The 21,143-nt window shown below is 32.5% G+C and overlaps 1 protein-coding gene across 1 annotated transcript in view; it reads right to left on the bottom strand.

Moving 5' to 3' along the window:
* Positions 1-21,143, bottom strand: part of HCN1 (hyperpolarization activated cyclic nucleotide gated potassium channel 1) — a 382,069-nt gene that overhangs the window by 174,960 nt on the left and 185,966 nt on the right. The window contains exon 3 of the mRNA XM_002744995.6: positions 7,035-7,196. Within this exon, the coding sequence (XP_002745041.3) occupies positions 7,035-7,196 (162 nt within the window). The remainder of the gene's footprint in view (positions 1-7,034; positions 7,197-21,143) is intronic.

Raw genomic sequence — 21,143 nt, 5'->3', positions numbered from 1 at the left:
TGGGCTTGTGTAGCTTCATTTTCAAGGGAACACAGTTTGGCAAGCAGAAAAAGGGTAGTAATTCACCAGCACTTGACCCATGCTCAGGTGTCTTTGGACAGTACAAACATTTTAGAGTCCTCAATTCAAATTTCTATTAATGGCTATAGCATATAATTTTCCACTTCACTAAATTATAAATTTATTCATTGTTGAGTTTACATTTTGTCATGTTTTGTGCAGTTTTCAGCACTCAGAAAAAATAGTTTAAATGAAACCATCTTAGAATGTAAGCCTAATGTGGGAAGGGACTTTGTCTCATTCTCTACCATGTGTTGGTGCCTAAAATAATGACTGGAACAAATAAATGCTCAATCATCTAATTCATAGCTAAGAATCTAAGTACAAGAAACTCAAGTGACTTGTATAAAATCAGAGGATTTAGGAGTAGAGGCAATTCTGATATATATGTCTTTAAATTTAATTCTGCCAATTTTTCCCCCTATGTTTCTGCACAAATGAGTTAGGATAGGCTGTGTTATGTGTGAGCTTCAAATTAAGACATGCTTCTGGAATGAAAAAAAATAAAAAAAATTTAAAAAAAGCTGAGAGCAGTGTAGCAGCTTTTCAATGCTTATACCTATAAGTGAAATATACTGCTATTCATAGGCCATTAACTATTAATTAATAGCATAGACAAGGCAGCTAGAAAATTTGGAATGCACATAGCTATCTGGTTGTTAGTATGTGTCCCTGTCGCATTGTCTCAAATAGAAGTAAAATGAGTAACCTAGATTTTACAATTGAATCCCTTATTCTTTCCATATGGAATTTACTAACTAGACCATTATAGACAATTTTACATCAATTTTTTCTCTGATAATGCTAGACTGGTTCACACATCTTAATTTTTTTGGAAATTAATATCTTCTATATATAGGAATAAAGAGAATTCGAGGCTTATTGATTTTAACTTCAGCAATTTGGAGTATGTCCATAAGTTGTAATGATCCATAATCAATCAACTGATTGATTACTTATCTTTGAAAAAATAACTTGAGATGTACAAATCATTAAAACAAAACTATCCAAGGAAGAACACTTAAATGGATAATTGAATAATTGTTTCCACATATTTTTAAAATGTTGATAATTACCATTTTAATTATAAACAATATTAATTTAGTTAGCAACACATGTAAAGTTGGTAGAGGATCTGTCTAGTGTGCAGATATATGAAAGACCAATTGCTTGTCCTGTAGAATAGCACTTATCAAGATTAAATAATGCACAGATTCCTTCAAATCACAACAAATGAAACATTACAATGAAATACCCTTGAGTTGCCTTAAATTATGATTATAATGTTACTCAAATAAATGTAAGTATAAAACTAAAACAAACATAATTTTACAAATCAAATACTAACAAAATAATGAATCAACAAATACATCTTAATGTAAATTTACTGTGATGAGTAATCCTGTTTTTCTAAAACCAAGTAGGTGCATACAATGTAGTGCTGTAATGCAAGTTTTTGTAGATTGTGGGATTTTATACAGTATTCTATAACTGAGTGCTATGGAATGACTGATTCTGTTATCCAAGTTTTTCTCCATTTTGACTACAGTGAAAATTTTGTACAGGAATCAATATGTGATTAAGCCTTCAATTGATATAAATGTATCATTTAATTGTTATGCTCATAAACCAGAATTATTTGATGTAACACTTCATGACACAACATGCTCCAACTACAAAAGCATATCCATATTCCATATGTACGGCATTCAGATACTCCTAGGTTCACAATATGCCATGTTAAAACCTTCAAAATTCTTACTAACATGTAACCATATATTATAAGATTGCTAGTAGAAAATGTGGACTCTCTGACAGTAAACATATAGACTTTTATTAAAGAAAGATTGCTCTAGGAATGTACTGATTAGCTCAAAATCTGTCTTCATCTATTCTGTAAAGTTATTCCCTAGGTTACATCAGATATTTGATATTCAGTTCAAAGTTAATATGCAAGTTGACATGCATCATGGTCTTTATTTTCTAATATTCTTAAAATGAATATTTCATACTTGTAATTTTAACAGAAAGCCATTACTCCCAATCTCATTTATGATGACTTAATATAATTTTAGAGTTTTATACCTAAACACATAGCCACAAAATGTCATGGAAATAAAATTAATCTTACTAGAAAGTAATTGTCTGGTATAGCCAAAATTTTCATTCAGATAGAATTCTACAACTCAGACTTATTTCTTGAATGAGACAAAAACAAATAATATAAATACAAAGCAAAGTTACTTCCTATTCATAGTGCATTTTGCAAGTCAGTATCTCCTTCCTAGTCAATTTAAGTAGCCTGAACTTTTAATCCTGCTTTCTGTTGCTATAACAAAATACCACAGATTGAGTGATTTATAATGAACAGAAATTTATTTAGCTCACAGTCCTGGAGGCTGGGAAACCCAGATCATAAGGTTTCATCTGGTGAGGGCCTTTGGGTTGTGACCTACGATGGCATAAGAACAGAAGGGTGAAAGGGCCAGCAATCACATGTGAAAGAGACTGGAGATAGCTAAACTTATTTTTATAACTAACCCCCTTCTCCAATAACAATATTAATCCATTCATGAGATCAGTCTGCTCTTTATAATCACCTCATATTAGATCCTGGATCCCATCACTTCTGCAGTGGGGATTAGGTTTTCAACACATGAAGTTAGACGGACACATTTAAACCATAGCACCGACCATGGTTGGGGACTGACTTTTAAAAAATAATAATTATAGAAAAACTTTAATGAGGAATTTAGAAAGACTGCAAAGGAATTCACTGAGAGGAATTGGACCTACTTTTATAGAATGAAGCAGTTAATGTAAGAATAGATATATTAAATTATCAATACTGCTGTTACAGATACAGTCTAATTAATTATAGCATTGACTTTGAGTTTCTCCTCATCGAGCTAGTGGGATACAGATAAGAATATGGGTACAAGTACAGACACAGTTAAGGAGGATATAAATATATAGTAATTAATAACATTTAAGAATAAAAATTATTTAATGATGGAAGGATATGATGAAGAAGAAAGAATAAACATAAAGCATTTGTTAGACCCACTAATCTTTATTATAAATAATTTAGAATCAGACCCTAATGTCATAGCATGTTGGTCAAGCACAAACCCAAGAAAGACTAGTACATTCCTGTATACATCTTGATCTGGCTTCTCAATTTTTTGATTTCCCAACTTGATTTTGGTTTTCTACATCTCACAAAAGATCAGCCTTGCCACTTTTTAGTGTCAAAGCTCAAACATTAATCTTAACGTGATTTACTACTGCAGTTGCAGTGCTTAACTAATAGGTTTTGTCTCTTACTACTACCTTCCTTAATTGTTCTTCATATCTATTCTGCACAAGAGAGTCCAACACGGTTTACAGCAGAGATTATGGAGTAAGATATATAAGCATTCTACTCTTGGTTCTATTATCTAGCTGTGTGACATTAGGAGGATATAAATATATAGTAATTAACATTTAAAAACTTTAGTTTTTTAACCAAAAAGTGGAGCAAAATAATGTTTACCTCATTCAGTTGCTGTGAGGAACAAATAAGATAACATGTTTCAAACGATGGAGTTTTGTTAGTAAGCATATTAACAATTACAGCAGTGTGCTTTTGTTCTTATATTGGATTTTCACTTCTCCATTATAACTCTTTGTGTGTAAATATATTTTGCTTTTTATTATTGCAATAAATTATTTACCAAAATTCCATAGCTTTAGAATGGAAAATAATATATTCAAGGTCAAAGGATACCATTAAGATTCTCTGTTGATTCAAAAATGATCTTTTTCTGGTTAATTCCTTCGTATCACTGTTATCCACAATATAATTTAGGCCAGGCATAATGGCTCATGCTTGTAATCCCAGCACTTTGGGAGGCCAAGGTGTGAGGATCACTTAACCCCAGGAGTTGAAGACCAATCTGGGCAATGTAGCAAGACCCTATCTCAAAAAATAAAAATAATAAAATAAAATAAGTTATGGATTTTATATTCGAACATATATAACTGATTCCTTCCCTCTACATTAGACTTGCACATGGAAATAATATTAAATAAACACAAAAGAAAGTAAAAGCCAATTTCATATGTAAATCTGCAGCCAAAAAAAAAAAAAAAAGCCAGGCTAGGCACGATGGCTCATGCCTGTAATTCCAGCACTTTGGAAGGCTGAGACAGGAGGATCACAAGGCCAAGAGATGGAGACCATCATGGTCAACATGGTGAAACCCTGTCTCTACTAAAAATACAAAAATTAGCCAGGCATGGTAGTGCGTGCCTGTAATCTCAGCTACTCAGGAGGCTGAGGCAGGAGAATCACCTGAACCTGGGAGGTGGAAGTTTCAGTGAGCCGAGACTGTGCCACTGCACTTCAGCCTGGTGATAGAGAGAGACTCCATCTCAACAATAACAATAACCACAACAACAAAACGTGAATTGCAAATTCTGGAAAGATATTTTGTATAATGTCAGGATATAAAAGAAGATTAAAGGTTTGACTATGTTGGAATAAAAACACTACACACATACACACACACAGGAACACACACATTTGAGCACATATAGACATGATTAAAGAAAAATGATCAATATTTTTTTCAATAAATGAGTTTATCATCAGATATATTAAGTAGTATATTGCCTTACATTATGATTATACTATCATATGTACTTTATAGACATCCCAAAATAGTTATTTTACAATTTCAATGATGACAATTGGTATTTTTATAAAATATACATAGAAAAAATTTAAAATAATCATTTTGTACCAAATTAAATATTGGTTGGTGCCAATGATGAATCATCTTTTGGAAGTAGTGCTAATGTTCTTATACTATCCTCTCAACCCATAGCCAGTATAAAGATACTGCCTTATCTTCTGAAAAATATCATTATTACTATTTTTACCATATATTTTACTCCTTCAAAGATAAAGTGACAGATCTATAATCAAGTAGACATCACAGATTTGAAAAATGAGCCAACAAAACTCCTTCTTGCTTTGTTCTTTAGTTATTGAAACTACCATATAGAATATTTCTCAAATAAACTTTCAACTGTAAGTGACTAAGTCAAAATAAATTAATGTGTCAGGTACTATTCTAGGCACTGTCTATGGTCTGAATGTAATTTCCAAAATTAATGTGTTAGAAGCTTAATCCATAATGCAACAATGTTGGGAGGCGGGCCTAATAAAGATGTTTACATCATAATTGCTTTGCTCTTATAAATGGATTAAAGAAGGATTTCAGAAGTGTGTTCCTGCCTTTCCACTTTCTGCCATGTGATAGTTTCTTTCCCCTCTGGAGGACATAGCAGCATGGTGCCATCTTAGATATAAAAATTGAACCTACTGGTACCTTAATTTTAGACTCTCCAGGCTCCAGAGCAGTGAGAAATACATTTCTGTTTTTTATAAATTACCCAGTCCATAGAATTCTATTATAGCAGCACAAAAGAAACTAAGACACCACTGGAAATAAAGGACAGAAGAGAACAGACATTACATTCTGTTGTGGGGAAACACATAAAAATATAAATAACAAATAAGACTGTGTGTGTGTGTGTGTGTGTGTGTGTGTGTGTGTGTTTCTAAATACACATATCTTATTACTGAAGTTCTCATATCTTATTACTAAGATGTAAACCAGTGGAGTAATATATAGGATAAGGTGGTCCAGAATGCTCTCTGTGATTTAGTGACATATGAGCAAATATTAATGAAATGCAAGTGAGATCTAGGTAAATATAATACACGTCAGGTCAAATGTCAATGAAAGCAAAAGAAAACAAAACAAAAGCAAGAACAAAGAAGGAAGGAAGGAAGGAAGGATGGAAGGAAGGAAGGAGGGAAAGGGAAGAAGATAGAAAAGGAAGAAAAGAAGACAATACTTCCCTTCAATGTAAACTGCCTTTTTTCAAATAGAAAGCCTGTGCTATAGTCATTAGGAGAAAAAAATTATAATCTTTGGTTGTCTCTGTAATTCCTACAAAAGTAAGCCAAGAAATCAATAGTAGAACTGTTTGAAAAAAGAGAATATTTGATTTGTTGCTAAGGGAAAAATGTAAAAATCTCATAAAATTTATGTACCATATAATATACATATAAATAGCCCATCAAAGAGGGCTATTCAGAGTTACACAATGTTTTATTAAGTAAAAATGTAATTAAAATGTAATGCAGGAAGAAAATATGGGAACTTACACAAAAAGAGAACCATTATTTGTGAACACGTGTATGTGTATATATATCTATATAGAGATTTATAATCTACTAAAAATATTAACTGTTCTTTTAATTCTTTTGTGAGTGTTGAATGTTGCATTATATAGATCAAAACATATCTTCTTAAAATTATATAGAAATATACCTAGCTATTTAAATCAAATTTATATTTTATAATTTTTAAAATGTTTACATATCTTTCAGAGGTTAAGTTTAAAGACTACCTTTTCCACAAAGTTTTCCTTATTTTCCCTAGCAAAAGCTAGTATCTAAAACCTCATTTCACTTCATACATATTTAATCTGTATCTATGCTGATGTACATGTCTTTGTATGTTTTACAATTCCTAAAATTGTATGTCTTGAAATAGTGAATGCTAAAAAATGCTGAAGAAATAAGGAGTTATTCCGAGCTATAGACATTTTTGAAAGAATGCTGTACCGTGGTCATATTTTTGTGATTGTATCTTTGAAATAAAATATGCTTCAGTATACACAGAAAAAAATATGTAAAAGTAGATGTTGTAACATATACATACTCAAGACATATTAAATAAGTAAAATTTAGTTGTACCCCCCAAACATAACATTTGATTTTATATTCATAGAAGCAAAATCAAGTTGTCTCTAAACATTTATAGAGGGGAAATCAGATCATTTTAACATAATTACTTAAAAGGTTTTGGCAAAACATTGAAAAGTCAGAGTATAAAATAATACAAATTACTTACAACCATTTCATTTAAAGACACCCAGCAATCTGGTGGGAAGTCCTGCAGTAGTGGTACTAAGAACTGAAGACAGCCATCCCAGTGGCACAGAAGCAGCATCATACCGATGAGATTAAAAATTCTCACCACTGCACTGGCGAGATCATACGTCATGTGGAATATCTGTTGACCAAAATATAAAATCAATCCTTATAATCAGTATTTTAGAAAAACCAAGCATACCATTGATCATAGGCATTGATATTGTGTAGTGTAAGTACTGATTTAATAAAAATATGGGAATACTTGCAGAAATAAAAACAGATTACATTTCTTTATTTTTACAATGAGGTTGACACTCCACTTTATGAATATTAAAGCCAACTATGTTTCATGAGCAACAGAGATAACATGAATAGATAAATGTATGTATTAAAGAACATTGATGTTGCCAGTAGTTTCTCCTTATTGTTCTTTTGCATATTTCAGCAAAGTTACTTTAAAACAGGGTAGCAAAATTTACACGTAATAGGTAGCTTCTACTCTGCTTCTCATCCCTTGTTGTATTAATAGATTTATTGAAACACAAAGTACCCAAGGACTGAAAACCACTCATAAAAGGAGTTCAGCTGCAAAATATGAAATAAGATTGATAATAAACTGAGGTTAAATTTATAGGTATGTGAGTGGAGAGATTTCTTTAATTGTGAATACTGAACAAAAATAGAGACCTTTGAGATATAGGATACCTGGATTTGGTTAAAAACAATTGTATATCACTTAAAAAATTCGTAACTGTTGGCTGGGCACGGTGGCTCACACCTGTAATCCCAGCACTTTGGGAGACCAAGGCAGGGCGATCATGAAGTCAGTAGATTGGGAGCATCCTGGCTAACACAGTGAAACCCCGTCTTTACTAAAAATACAAAACTTAGCCGTGCGTGGTGACGCACGCCTATAGTCCAGCTACCCGGAAGGATGAGACAGGAGAATCGCTTGAACTCGGGAGACAGAGGTTGCAGTGAGCCCAGATTGCGCCACTGCACTCCAGCCTGGGCGACAGAGAAAGACTCCTTCTCAAAAAAATAAAAGAAAAGGAAATATATCATAACTATTTCCATCAACTTTTTGTATTTTTATGGTACAGTCATTTTTCAGTTACCCTTTCTTGTTTGTATTTTCATGAAGTTCAATACGGTAGGTTAGATTATTTCAGAAAACACAAACATGACAAAGCAACATAATCCATCAGAATTGTATAAATGGAAACAGATATCCATCTGTATCTACTCATTTTTCTAGAAATTACAAGAAATAGATTCGGAATGTGAGTCCTGTCTTTAGCAGTTTATTGTGCTCTCTGGCTGCTAATAAGGTTTCTTCTTATATATTACCTAGTCTAGAATAGTAAATCCCACTTGGGAGCAGAACTACATTGTAGAATGAAGTTTCGTTATAATTGTTAAGGAATTACTGCATTAATAAGTACAATTAAATATGAATAAGTACATATAAACACAATAATTTGAGATATTTAGAATCACTTTTTGTATAATTCACCAAAGTAATGTGTGTTTTGAAGTAACAAGGCACATTTGTATTGAAAAATTATCTAAAAATATAAAGAAAACAAAAAAAAACTATGTTTGGTTTTAGAAATGGTATCTTTGTAAGAAAACATCTATAATTCTTAAGATATGCATACTCAGAGATAAAATGACAGGGCATCTGTGATTTTCCTTTTATAAAATAACCAAATCTGTCTTTAATTAAATGTTTTTCACATTGATGTATTTCTATGAGCATTAATTATTTCTTTAAACAATCTTTTTGACATAGTCATTATAGTGAGCAAAAAGATTATTCTTTATAGGAATATACAGACTGTTCTGAATTCTTTTTAAAAGAAAGTTGGGGGTTCTAGATTTTAATGGCAAAACATCACATATTTTGATATTCAGACATCAACACACTATTTTACAGCATTAAGAACTTTATTTTTCTGTGAGCTACTTTTTATTTTGGTTTTAAATTTGGAAAACCCATACTTCCTTTTGGTATTATTCCTTCTGATGTTTCTTGGTCACTGAATTCATAGAAACTGTACTAACAATAATTTCTCATTAAAAGTTATATATAAAACATTATAAAAAAGATTTCTGCTGGTAAACGTTGGAGAAAGTCAACAGAGACTTAGATTTTTTGTTGTTGTTTGGTAATAGAATTTATATTTTTATCTTAATATATCCTAAGAATAGGATGCAAAATGTCTTATGGGTAAGGACTGTGTTTTGTTGGGAAATTGTGTAAAACTGCAGAATATAAACTTCTGGAAAAAACAGAATATAAACTTCACTAGCTAATAAGCAGAGGCACCTTTCGGCCCAACTATTCAAAGCAACTAATAACTATCTGAAAATATGGCAACATCCACAAATTATAAGCATATAGGCAGTGACCATCATCCAATTATCAGGCTTTAAAGTAGAGTATGGAATGGTCTAGAGAACTAGCATCGATTCTTAGTAGAGCTGACTTTTTTTTTTCACATTTTTTACTTCATTTTGGGAAATTAGATTCTTTTCATGGGCTCTTAAAAGATTATTTATGGAATTAAGATATAATATGCTAAGTTATTCAATTCCTTTAAGAAAACTCTATTATCTCTAAACTGTTCTCTAGAAACACAGAACCACTATTTTCATAGAGGAAGTCAATGGGGATATAAGATCATTGATAACACATTAGAAACACTTTTTTGTTTTGCTTCTATGTAAACATGATCTATTATAAGATAATGCCTAGACTCAAGCCTATCTACTAACAATTATTCCCAATTCCATAATGTCAGTTAGCTAGTGCTAGTGCTGTTTCATACAGTAATTCTACTATTTTTAGAATACTTGATAACAGCTCATGTAATTAATTTTATAAACAGTCTTCCTTACGGGCATTAATATTATATGTTCAAAAGTGATGTCACCTTTGCAGCTATCCCAAAATTTAACTTTGGAGAAGGTACAAGCAAATTGGATATTTTTACACTGGTTAATAAGTAGAGGTAAATTTCAACTAGTCAAACCCATAGATCTTCATCTTTATTTATCTAACTGATAAAAGAGCATATGTAAAGTATATAATATTACTTGTGATGAATATGTAAATGTGAATATTATCTCAACCTGATCTGATTGTCTGTTGAGCCCTCATAACTAACATACTCTGGCAGGCATAATCATTACATATGATCTGAATATAGAGATTAATGACCCTCTTTAAACTTTAGTCAAGAAAGATTTGGAATAAGAAGCCTACTTCTGTATGGAGCTCACACATCTGTAGATAGATTAACTAAAGAAGGAAGTATCTGATCTAATTTATGCATAGCCACAACTTATTATTGATAAGGGCAGCTTGTAGGATAAACCTAAGTGTGACTTTATTCACCTTACTAAACAAGTGACTAATACTATTGATTAATTACTATTTTTAGATTTTCTTCATCTATGAGATGGACATCCTTAAACAATAAATTTCCATATAAATCAATTGTCTTGGTACTACTGCATGAAAACTTGACTGTGTGAAAAATGGCACCATGAATGACACTCAGTAAATTGTTACTAGACAGATGAATAAGTTGAAGGAATTTAATAATAATAACATAAGTGACATTTTATGGTGTTAAGAGTGTACCACTTTTGTTCCTGTATATTAAACAAGGGAATTAAAACAAAACAAAAACTTCATTATTATTTTCCATCTTCCAAGTAATCTGACTTGAAACCTGACTTGAGGGCCCAGGGTTGAGGTAACAGAAAGAAAGGCTCTTCTCACTCACTAGCAATATACTTTCAAGTGGAACTTACAGGGGTCAACTGAAAAAAATACTTAAAATAAGTTTTTAAAAAACTCTTAAAACTTTTTTTTCCCAAATCTTGACTACAAACAATGTCTGTGGAAGGCACTGTGCTTTACATTTGTTCAGCTCAGGACATTGTGCTGTTCATGTGACCTTAATAAGAGGAAAGATCTGGTCACAAATTCTCACTGAAAATTTTTAAAATATAGTTTTAGAATTTAATCTATTTTATCTCAATGGAGTCCAATAACTCAAGATAGGATAACTAATTAACTTTCTAAAACTGAAAAATGCTCTTAGACATTTTAAGTAAGAATCCCAAATCCTACCCTAATATTTGCAGAATTGCTCACCATACGTGTAATTTTTTGTAATATTTTCCCAGGAGCAAAGTTTATTTCACCCTGTTTTTAAAAGGTCATTCTAAACTACACTATACAGCAGATATCCATAAATTGTCTGAATTCTTTTAAAATGCTTCCATATTATTTCCTGATGAACTGGATTCATGGGTCTTTCAATATAATAGCTTGTATATAAAACTAGTGATCTTACTTTATGCTTGTTTGTCCAATTTTGTTTTCCTTAACCAAAATACTGTCAAAAATAATTGAAGACTTTTTGTATTATGTACTAAACTGTCCTAAGTCTTTGACTTTACAGACTGGGAGCATTTCTGGGTTGGTTTGTGTGATCTCAATATTGATTCCAGACTTCTTAGTATACCTACGTAAGGATCAAAGTAAGATTAAGAAAATCAAATGGGCCAAAAATGGCTCCTTGACAGAGAACATTGTATTTAACAAGGTATAAAACAAGGTTGGGTACTTCTGTTTCTCTTTATAAATTGGCACCTGCATGACTTACTATATTTTTTATATGGAGTGTATACATACCATCCTGACCCACAATTTTAAAAAAATAGCTACTCAGATTGTTTTACTGCTAACATATATTCAAGGGCTCAATATGTAATAGTCCTAATCAACAATAAAATCAATATTTTAAAAGCCCTGTTACACCTCTGAAATTCCTGCCCTGAAAGTCATACCACTCTTCACAATTATCATCAGTAATTGGATGAATCTTATCAGTCCCCTGTTCTAATTAGGATTTTATTCTGACTGAGATTACCTTAATGTTCAGAAGGCCAACCATCTGGACATATAAAAACTATCAGCTTCTGTCAACAGTTAAAAACCAATGATCCACTCTTCAACCTCCTCAAAGTATTGTCCCATCCTCATGCTCTTGAGTGCTTTTTACCTGTATTCTTCTTTCCACTATTTCTTCCAAAACTCCTACATAACCAATTAACTATCAAATATCCTCAGCCACCTCATTAAATGCGTTCTCTACTTCTCTGCTTTTCTTGAGATTAATGACTCTCTCCACCACCTTCCTCAAGCCAAAGCCTCACTTTCTCTGGTAGCTTTCTCAAAGTCTGTTCAGTTATTTCATACCCCAAAAGTCTTAGGTTCTGATGTGAGTGCTCTCATTTCCTCACTAACCTCTGACACTTTCACACTTTATTTGTTCATCTATAGAAAAAATTTGTTTTCTTAATGTTCATTTCATTTGCCTACACTACCCATAACTTTGCTCATTTCTGGCATCAAGCAAACTCCCAATGTCCAGATGCCACACATCTCCATTTATTAAAGACTTTGTCCTTTTCCACTGCATTTCTCTTAAAATAAAAAAAACCATCAACTTCTGATTAATCAAAACAGCCGCCTTCCATACCTAAGCTTTGGAAGATTACTGGAGAGCAAACTATGTAGGTTATACTTACTTAAATTTTTGAAAGGATAGCAACCTTAGTTGAGGCCCTCAGCAATGGTCTATTCATTTCTCTATTCCTAACATCATCCCATTCTCTCTTTCCACTTTCCCAAAGCCCCTGATTATCTTGTTCAGTTTCAGCTTAAAGTTTTATCTGTTCCTAAGGAGATACTCTTATATTTGAATTCCCTCAACTTTGACCCCCATACCTTCAAGCAAACATGTGTTTATAATTTTCTTATTTTTTCCCTAGTCTCAACAGATGTATCTTTTATTCCAAACGTGTCCTTACAACTTTTAGATATTAATATGATCTGTCTTTCCAGAAACCCAATCAATTCAGACCTCCTCAACCTGTGGTAAAAGCCAGACTTCTTCCCTAACAGTTGTGGATAGACATTTTGTAAAAGGTATAACAAATGGATTAATATAAAAATAAAATTTTAAATGAAAATTTAAGACCTACAAAATGAAACCTACTGTTTATGTGCTTGGCTATGGTGGCAATATCAAATTGACATAATTTTACTTGACTAGTTTTTCCTCAGAATCATTAACTCCATCTATGCTAGATGTACTCCCAAAGATTTAGAAACAATAAAAACTCTCAATTCCTAAAAAAAAAATTAATTGAAAAAGAAAATTCACTTCCTAGGTATTTTCCTAATTATTTTTTCCCTCATTTCAGTCTTCTCTGCTTAGCTTCTCAAATACAACTTGTCAGAGCTTTGGGACACAGAGAGAGGTTGCCTGCCCTAGAGGGTAAAACAGATTTCTTCTCATGGTTGTATGTACACATTACCAGGAGGCACAAAGCAAAATTCGATTTCCAGAAGGACCCATATGTCATAGCTACTCTGTGCCTCTGATTCTCATCCCAACCCATATATGAGGAAAATGTGAAGATATTTCAGGCTGATTTTATTTTCCTAAATGGTGTATCAAAACTTAAGAAGTATTTCTTCTGAGAAATCTTATTGAACTTGCATATATATCATATCATTGAAAGATTAGAGAGATATAAGTCTCATTACATGACTGCAGTAAACAAAACAGTATTTACATGGTCATAACAACTATATGCTTATAGAAGTAGTTATGGAACAGAATATACTCTTTATCAATCATGACTTAAAACTATAGTTGCATATATTATTTTAATCCACGTTCCTTTAATAAGCATATACATGTTTGCATAAAATAAAAAGAAAGCAATTTTAGACATTTTAGTTATTTTTTTAAAATCTATCATGTTTCTTAACTCTATTTTCAACTGTATTTTATCTTGGCTATTACTGAGAATTTCTATATATGTTTCATTTTTTTGCTGCTATATGATGTACAAGCCTTCTCTAAGCATACATATTTTTTGCATAGAATTTCAATTCCATCTATCTAAAACATTTACAAAAATTGTTTATGAAAACGTCTTATTTATTTAGCTTTAATAGTCTGAGAATAATCAGAGATAATGTATTACTATGAGAAATATGAAAACATAGGTAACTTACAATATGAACCCTTTGAACATTTTTGGTAGGAAACAATGATAAGAAACAGGTATAATGTAAACTGTAAAACTACAAACTTTGAAAGCTGTCAAGCACAAGGTCTGGTGGCACAAGCTTATGCTCAACAAATGCTTTTCCTTCTATAGAAGTTAACCAACTAACAATCAATTTGTATTAAGTTAGATAATAAATATCTAACTGAGCTGAACTGTTTCTGTTAATTTTACTCATTTTCTTCAAATTTCAAGTCAATATCAGCTGACATCCTAGAATATGTCAAAAACCAAAAATGTTTTGATAGGTGACCTTTTGGTATAGTTATATTTTAATATTACATAGTCATATTTAAAATATCACCTATTTTAATACGATACGTATTTTTTAACTGAATCTATCCAAAACTTTATAATTCTTAAGTTCCACAGGAAAAGAAGTACATCTGTTCAACTTTCATGATGACTATGTGATAGGTCAGAACATTTATTTATTGTACCATGCCCAGGAAAAATGAAACAGCAAGCATAACCTCATATGCTTAATTTACTTTAAAAAGCAGCTTAACTAATGTGAAAATCAAATTATGAATGAATGTTGGAAATGACCCTACTAAGAAGAAAGTTCAATTGATTAATACTTAAGACAAAAATAAAACTAGTTAAACTTAAACAATTTAAGATCATTGTTTATTCCTCTATTACAAATTTCAAATGGCTGCAAATGTAGACAACATTTACAAATTTTGCAACTACTGACATATTTAAATGAGGCAGTTACTGGGTCAAATGGTATTTCTAATTCTAGATCCTTGAGGAACTGCCACACTGTCTTCCACAATGGTTGAACTAATTTACACTCCCAACAGACACATGCACACGTGTTTATTGTGGCACTGTTCACAATAGCGAAGACTTGGAACCAACCCAAATGTCCATCAGTGATAGACTGGATAAACAAAATGTGGCATGTACACACCATGGAATACTATGCAGCCACAAAAAAATGATTTTTTATGCAGCCATAAAAAAGGATTTTGCAGAGACATAGATTAAGTTGGAAACCATCATTCTCAGCAAACTGACACAAAAACAGAAAACCAAACACTGCATGTTCTCACTCATAAGTGGGTGTTGAATAATGAGAACACATTGACACAGAGGGAAATATCATACACTGGGGCCTGTCGGTGGGGAGGGATAGCAGGGGGTGGGGGACTAGGGGAGGGAAAGCATTAGGAGAAATACCTAATGTAGATGATGGTGGGATGGAAGCAGCAAACCACCATGGCACATGTATACCTATGTAACAAACCTGCACGTTCTGCATATGTATCCCAGAACTTAAAGTATAATAATTTAAAAATCAGGTGAAAGCCACATATTTTATGATGAATCTTTGAACCTCATTTTAATGATGTTTGAAGATTTGATGTTTACTATACACACGTAATTTTCAGATGTAGTCAGCACTAACATTGATTTAATTAAATATTACTATTATTTTCTAAAGCTTTTTTCCAAAATTTATCTTGAAAATTCAAAATAAAATACCAATTTTTAAATAAAAAAGGTAATTTTTTTTACTGTATAAGAATTGAAAATACTAATTATAAATCGATGTGTGTGTGTGTGTGTGAATGCAGAGAAATAAGGTGAAAAATCAAACTCATAGGTAAATTAGCAGAATTCTATTAACTCTGCTTTAGTTTTTCCACTAACAGAAATGAGAGTGAGCCTTACATTGGGGCAAATTGTACTATGTCTTTAACATCCTCGGCCTTCTCTCATCATTTTAAGTCTAAAAAGGCATGTGCAAACTAGCTTATTGCACCATTTGATAGGTGAAATCTATAGAGGAGAAACCGAAAGAAAAACAGACTGCTGAAAAAACTGTTAAGATGAAAACAATGCTTATTCGTAAGTTTTTATGCATTGGTCATCTGAGTTACATCACACATTGGCACAGCGTCTTGTTATTCTGGCCAGGTAAGCCAGTCAAGCACAGAATATTAATTTATTTGAGTGGGTTTGTGTCAGAGTTGCTCTGGAAGAAACAGAGGTGCTGGTTTGCTGTGTTGGCGTATATCTTCCAAAAGAAATCACTAATTACATTTGGTGTTAAGCTGATAAAAGTGCACTATAATTCTTTGTGAACAAACCATGCATTCTTCCATTTAATGGAACTTAATAAAAGATAAAAATATATTAGTGCAACCCCCCAAAAGAAAGTAAACCTTAAAAAATAAAGAAGCATTAGCAATTTCCTAACATCCCAAGAAAGAATAAATTACTGAGTAAAATTTAATGTACTAAAAAAGGGCATTATTTCAGATTCACTAGAAGGAAACCTTTCAGAAGGAAGGCATTGTAATGCTCCATCAAATCAGATAATAATAGTAAATCTAGATATTTGCTAGATCACCTTAAGTGCCAAAAATATTTAACTATCTGAATTGTTTTGTTGTACATTTACTGAACAATCTATGTGGAAGCATCCTTAAAAGTAATAAGGTATATTTGTATAAGTTTGATTTTTCTTAACACTGACACCACCTATTAAGCACTTGCTATGTGAAGAATGTAATATTAGGCACCAGGTTCACTGTTGCTTATGCCATCATCTTCCACATCCTCACTACACCACACAAACCCTTACTTTTCTAGAGACCTCTCACTTGTTTTAATCAGCACTCATTTTTCTTTAGACCTACTGCAGAGCTATCATGATGGTTGTTTTCTTTAATATTATCATGTAATTTCCTCACTCTGCTTCAGTTTATAGTCTTATTTAAGTGGGAGATTGGTTAGAATAGTAGGTACATGTTTGATAATATATCTTTCTGTCTTTCCTAGTTAGTAATACCTTGTCTGGATACAGAATTCCAGATTGAACATAATTTTCTCCCAGATACTTAAAGACTTGACTCCATTCCTTCAAGTATTTATTGAAATTATATCTTTCCCCAAACATAGGTTTAATTTCCTTAGTGAAAAGATAGAGTTTTACATTAAGATAAATAAAAATGGCCCCAAATCTATCCGTGTTGTGTTCAGTGAGTGGGAGGCAAGAAATGAGTAATAATTCATGGAGGTGTAGGACTGACCTTAAATTAAAATTCCTTCCTTTATTCTGACCTACCGCTCAATTACATTCGCCATTATACCTTTTGACTCCAATTCCAAATGTATCAAAGATTCCACTGCACAGATTGCTCCCATTTCTTTTACAGACTCATGTGTAGCATATCCCAGAATGATTTTCTCTCCTTGTGTCAGCCTGCATTCTTCCTCCCCTTGTCTTTCAATTCTTCAAAAGTTTTATGGATTGTTCTGTCTTAACAAGTTTCCTGCACTTGTTTGCTTTTGTTTTATAATGTATTCATTTACTCACTTTGATTCTTTAATTGTTTTGGACTCAGGAGTGACGGAAAGCCCACATGTGTTGTCTTCTCCCTCCTGTTGAACCATGAACTTTTATCTTATAATGTATATTTTCTTCAATCATTTGAATTGGACTTCTATAACATTGAAAGTACATATATAACCCAAATTCATAAATGCATGTTTGTGCTCCATACACTTGTATTCCAAGATACATTGAAATCACTTTGACAAGTCCCTCTCCCATTCATAAAACTGTGTTGGACTACTTTTACTGATTTAATTTATAAATTGATATGTGTCTCTCATTATTTTTTCAACAGCTTTATCATTTACCTCACTTTCCTTGAAAATATAGTATACTTGGTATTTGAAATTATCATTTTGCAATTCAAACTTGATCCTGTGATTTCCTGCTAGAACTTTCACTAGATATTTAGAAAATCTTCACGAAGCCCATATTCTTGGCCTGGCATTAAAGGCCCTTTGTGATGCGGTCTCTGTACTACCATTTTATTTTCATCTCTCACCCTTGCTCTGTAGGTATTCCAAGCTTAAGACAAACAAAACTTGTCATAGTATCCTTTAACATGATTGATCAGAGTCTGCATTTGTTTACATGCTGTTCTTTCCTGGTCCGCTACCTTTTATCCTATTCGTTTTCTGGTCAATGACCTTATTCATATTCACATGTTGCTTCCTCAGGAAAAACATTTTTGGCCCCTCCAGGGGGACAATCAAACACTTACTGCCATAAGGCCTTGTCCTTAACTCTGTAAAAGTGTTTAATGTATTGCTATAACTACATGTTTATGTGTCTGTGTTCTTACTAGATAGTGAGACCTAGAGGTCAACAATTGTATTCACAAAGCATGCACTTAACACATGTTTACAAATTAGAAGAAAGTAAAAAATGGAGGAAAAGAGAAAGACAAGAGGAAGGGAGGAAGGGAGAGAGGGAGAGAGGAAGAAAGAGAGGGAGGAAGGGCAGGATGGTGGGAAGGAAGAAGGAAGGAAGGAAAAAAGGAAGGAAGGAAAAAAGAAAGGAAAGAAAAAAGAATGAAAGAAGGAAGGAAAAAAGGAAGTGATGTGTCTCTTTACCTCTCTGATGCCTAACTTATGTTTTTCTTCCTGTATCATCAGGGTCTTTGCTTCATTAATTACCTTTTGTCCTCTTCCTAGGACTTTTTGTCTGTTTTTCCTCACCAGCATTTAAGCATGCTTAAATCTTTCATATATTAGAAAATTATGTTGACCATATATTCCTCTCAATCCACTTTACTCATGTCTAATTTTCTTCTCAAACACTGAAAAGTTACTTACAACTCTTCACTTTTTAGCATGCATTCAGCGTTTAAACATTTTGTAACTTGGTGTTTCCTATCTGTCATCTGAAAACATTCATGATAAAATTTGCATACACTGCTGTTGCTGAATCCAATAAACAATTTGTAAGCCACATTTGCTTGACCTCTAGGGACATTCACAAGTTTATAATATATTCTGTGATACTGCTTTCTGTTTCTGAAATGGAAGTTTCTTTCTTGCTTCTGATTTACTTCCATTTTGTTTGTTATTCATATGCAATGTCCTCAAACTACGAATTCGCGGATCTCTCTAGTTCCACTCTACACAATCGATTTGACGAGATTCTTCCACATCCATAGCTTTCCACTATTACTTATAATCAGGGTTTTCCATAACCTTGACTTCTCCTGAAGGCAAATTTCTTTCTTTCTATTTTTTTTTTTTTTTTTTGAGACAGTCTTGCTCTGTCACCAGGTGCCAGGCTGTAGTGCAGTGGCGTGATCTCGGCTCACTGCAATCTCTGCCTCCTGGGTTCAAGCAATTCTCCTGCCTCTGCCTCCAGAGTAGGTGGGACTGCAGGTGCATGCCACCATGCCCAGCTAATTTTTGTATATTTTAGTAGAGATGGGGTTTTACCATGTTGGCCAGGATGGTCTCGATCTCTTGACCTCGTGATCCACCCGCCCAAAGTGCTGGGATTACAGGCGTGAGTCATCGTGCCCGGCCTGAAGACAAATTTCTTAATTCTAAAACCCACAATCAAGTTAATCTGGAGATGTCCAAAACTATATTAATCTCTCTTACACTCTACTTCCCTATTTCATCCTCTACATAGTATAATACACATTGATCCTGCAATTAGCCTCTCATGAAGATAATGCTCTCCAGTTCCCTTGATATCCACATTTAATTGGTGACTAAGTCATATAAATCTCTCTCTGTAAAAATTTTTAAACTATAAATTCCCTACCCTGGACAATTATCATCTCTCACTTGAGTTTTTTCAAAACCTCTTAAATTATCTTCATCTATCTACATTTTCCTTCACTTATCTGAGATTTCTTTCTATAACATAAGTATGATGATGCTACCATCCTGGTTAAAAATCAGCAATATTTCACTAAATTTAAGAAAAAGGGCAAGCTCTTCAGTTTCACACATAAGATCCTTCATGATCCAGTCACTGTTTTCTTACTAAGCCTCATCTACTTCTCAATTTTTTATCCTACATATTTATTTTCTTGTGGTCATATCACTTGAAAAGGTCTGATTCACTCCTCCTACTAATACAGATTATATGATCATTATCACCATTAAAATATAAACTCATTGATGGAAAAGATCATATCTTACTGTCTTGGTATCTCAAGGACTTTTAGCACATGGTTATTTAGAATTAGAAAAAAAGGGACACATTTTGAATGAAAGGGAAAATGAATGGATAAAATCCATAAACTGCTAACATTAATTCAATTCCATTTTATTTAAAATAAACAACACACAAAGATTGAAATCAAAGTGTCACTCAGTTTAAAATAACCTGTATGCCTTTTGAAAACCTGAATGACTTCGTGAGATTTTTATTTTGCTATCAATTCTCATAGAAACTAATTGAAATCTGTCTTTTCACTGTTTATCGATAATGTAATAGTGGACTATATTATAAATATATAAAATAAACTAGTGATTAAGTGAATTTTTATTACACTTAATGAGTATATGAAAGCAGTGTTAATTAATTTATGCTTATTGTCATATGTTCTACAATCATAAAATTGTTACCACCAGAGGCACTTGGTTTCTGTACTCTAAATGCATGCTATGCTAGCAGAATTTTTAAAATATTGATGGATTGGAGGTATTGTTTTTATTATGACACAGACTATTTTGAGCTTTTCAGATGATTTTGAATTATTCAAAAATATTAGTCTCCATTGATATTGAATCTGACAACATAAAACCCTCTGTATTTTAAGGAGTTCAAGATCCATTATCAATTTGAGCTAATGGACTAACTCTGTAATGGAAAACCTTGACTGTGCCAAATTCCACTCTAAGAAATGAGATCTGGATGTATTCCTATTGAATTGGCATGATTTAAACTCAATAGAATTCAGTATTTCTAACAAGATCTAAATGGAGGCGTCCAAAAGGTTACTATCATTATTATCTGGGCTTTCACCCAACATTTAAACTCACAAATCACTGTCATGTTTTCTGCTAAATTTAGCATTGATTCCAGCCTCCATATTATTATTTCTTTTTCTTTTGGTATATTTATGTAGCA

This window comes from Callithrix jacchus, chromosome 2, assembly GCF_049354715.1.
Source record: "Callithrix jacchus isolate 240 chromosome 2, calJac240_pri, whole genome shotgun sequence".
NCBI lineage: Eukaryota > Metazoa > Chordata > Mammalia > Primates > Cebidae > Callithrix > Callithrix jacchus.
This window is presented reverse-complemented; position numbering and strand designations above follow the sequence as displayed.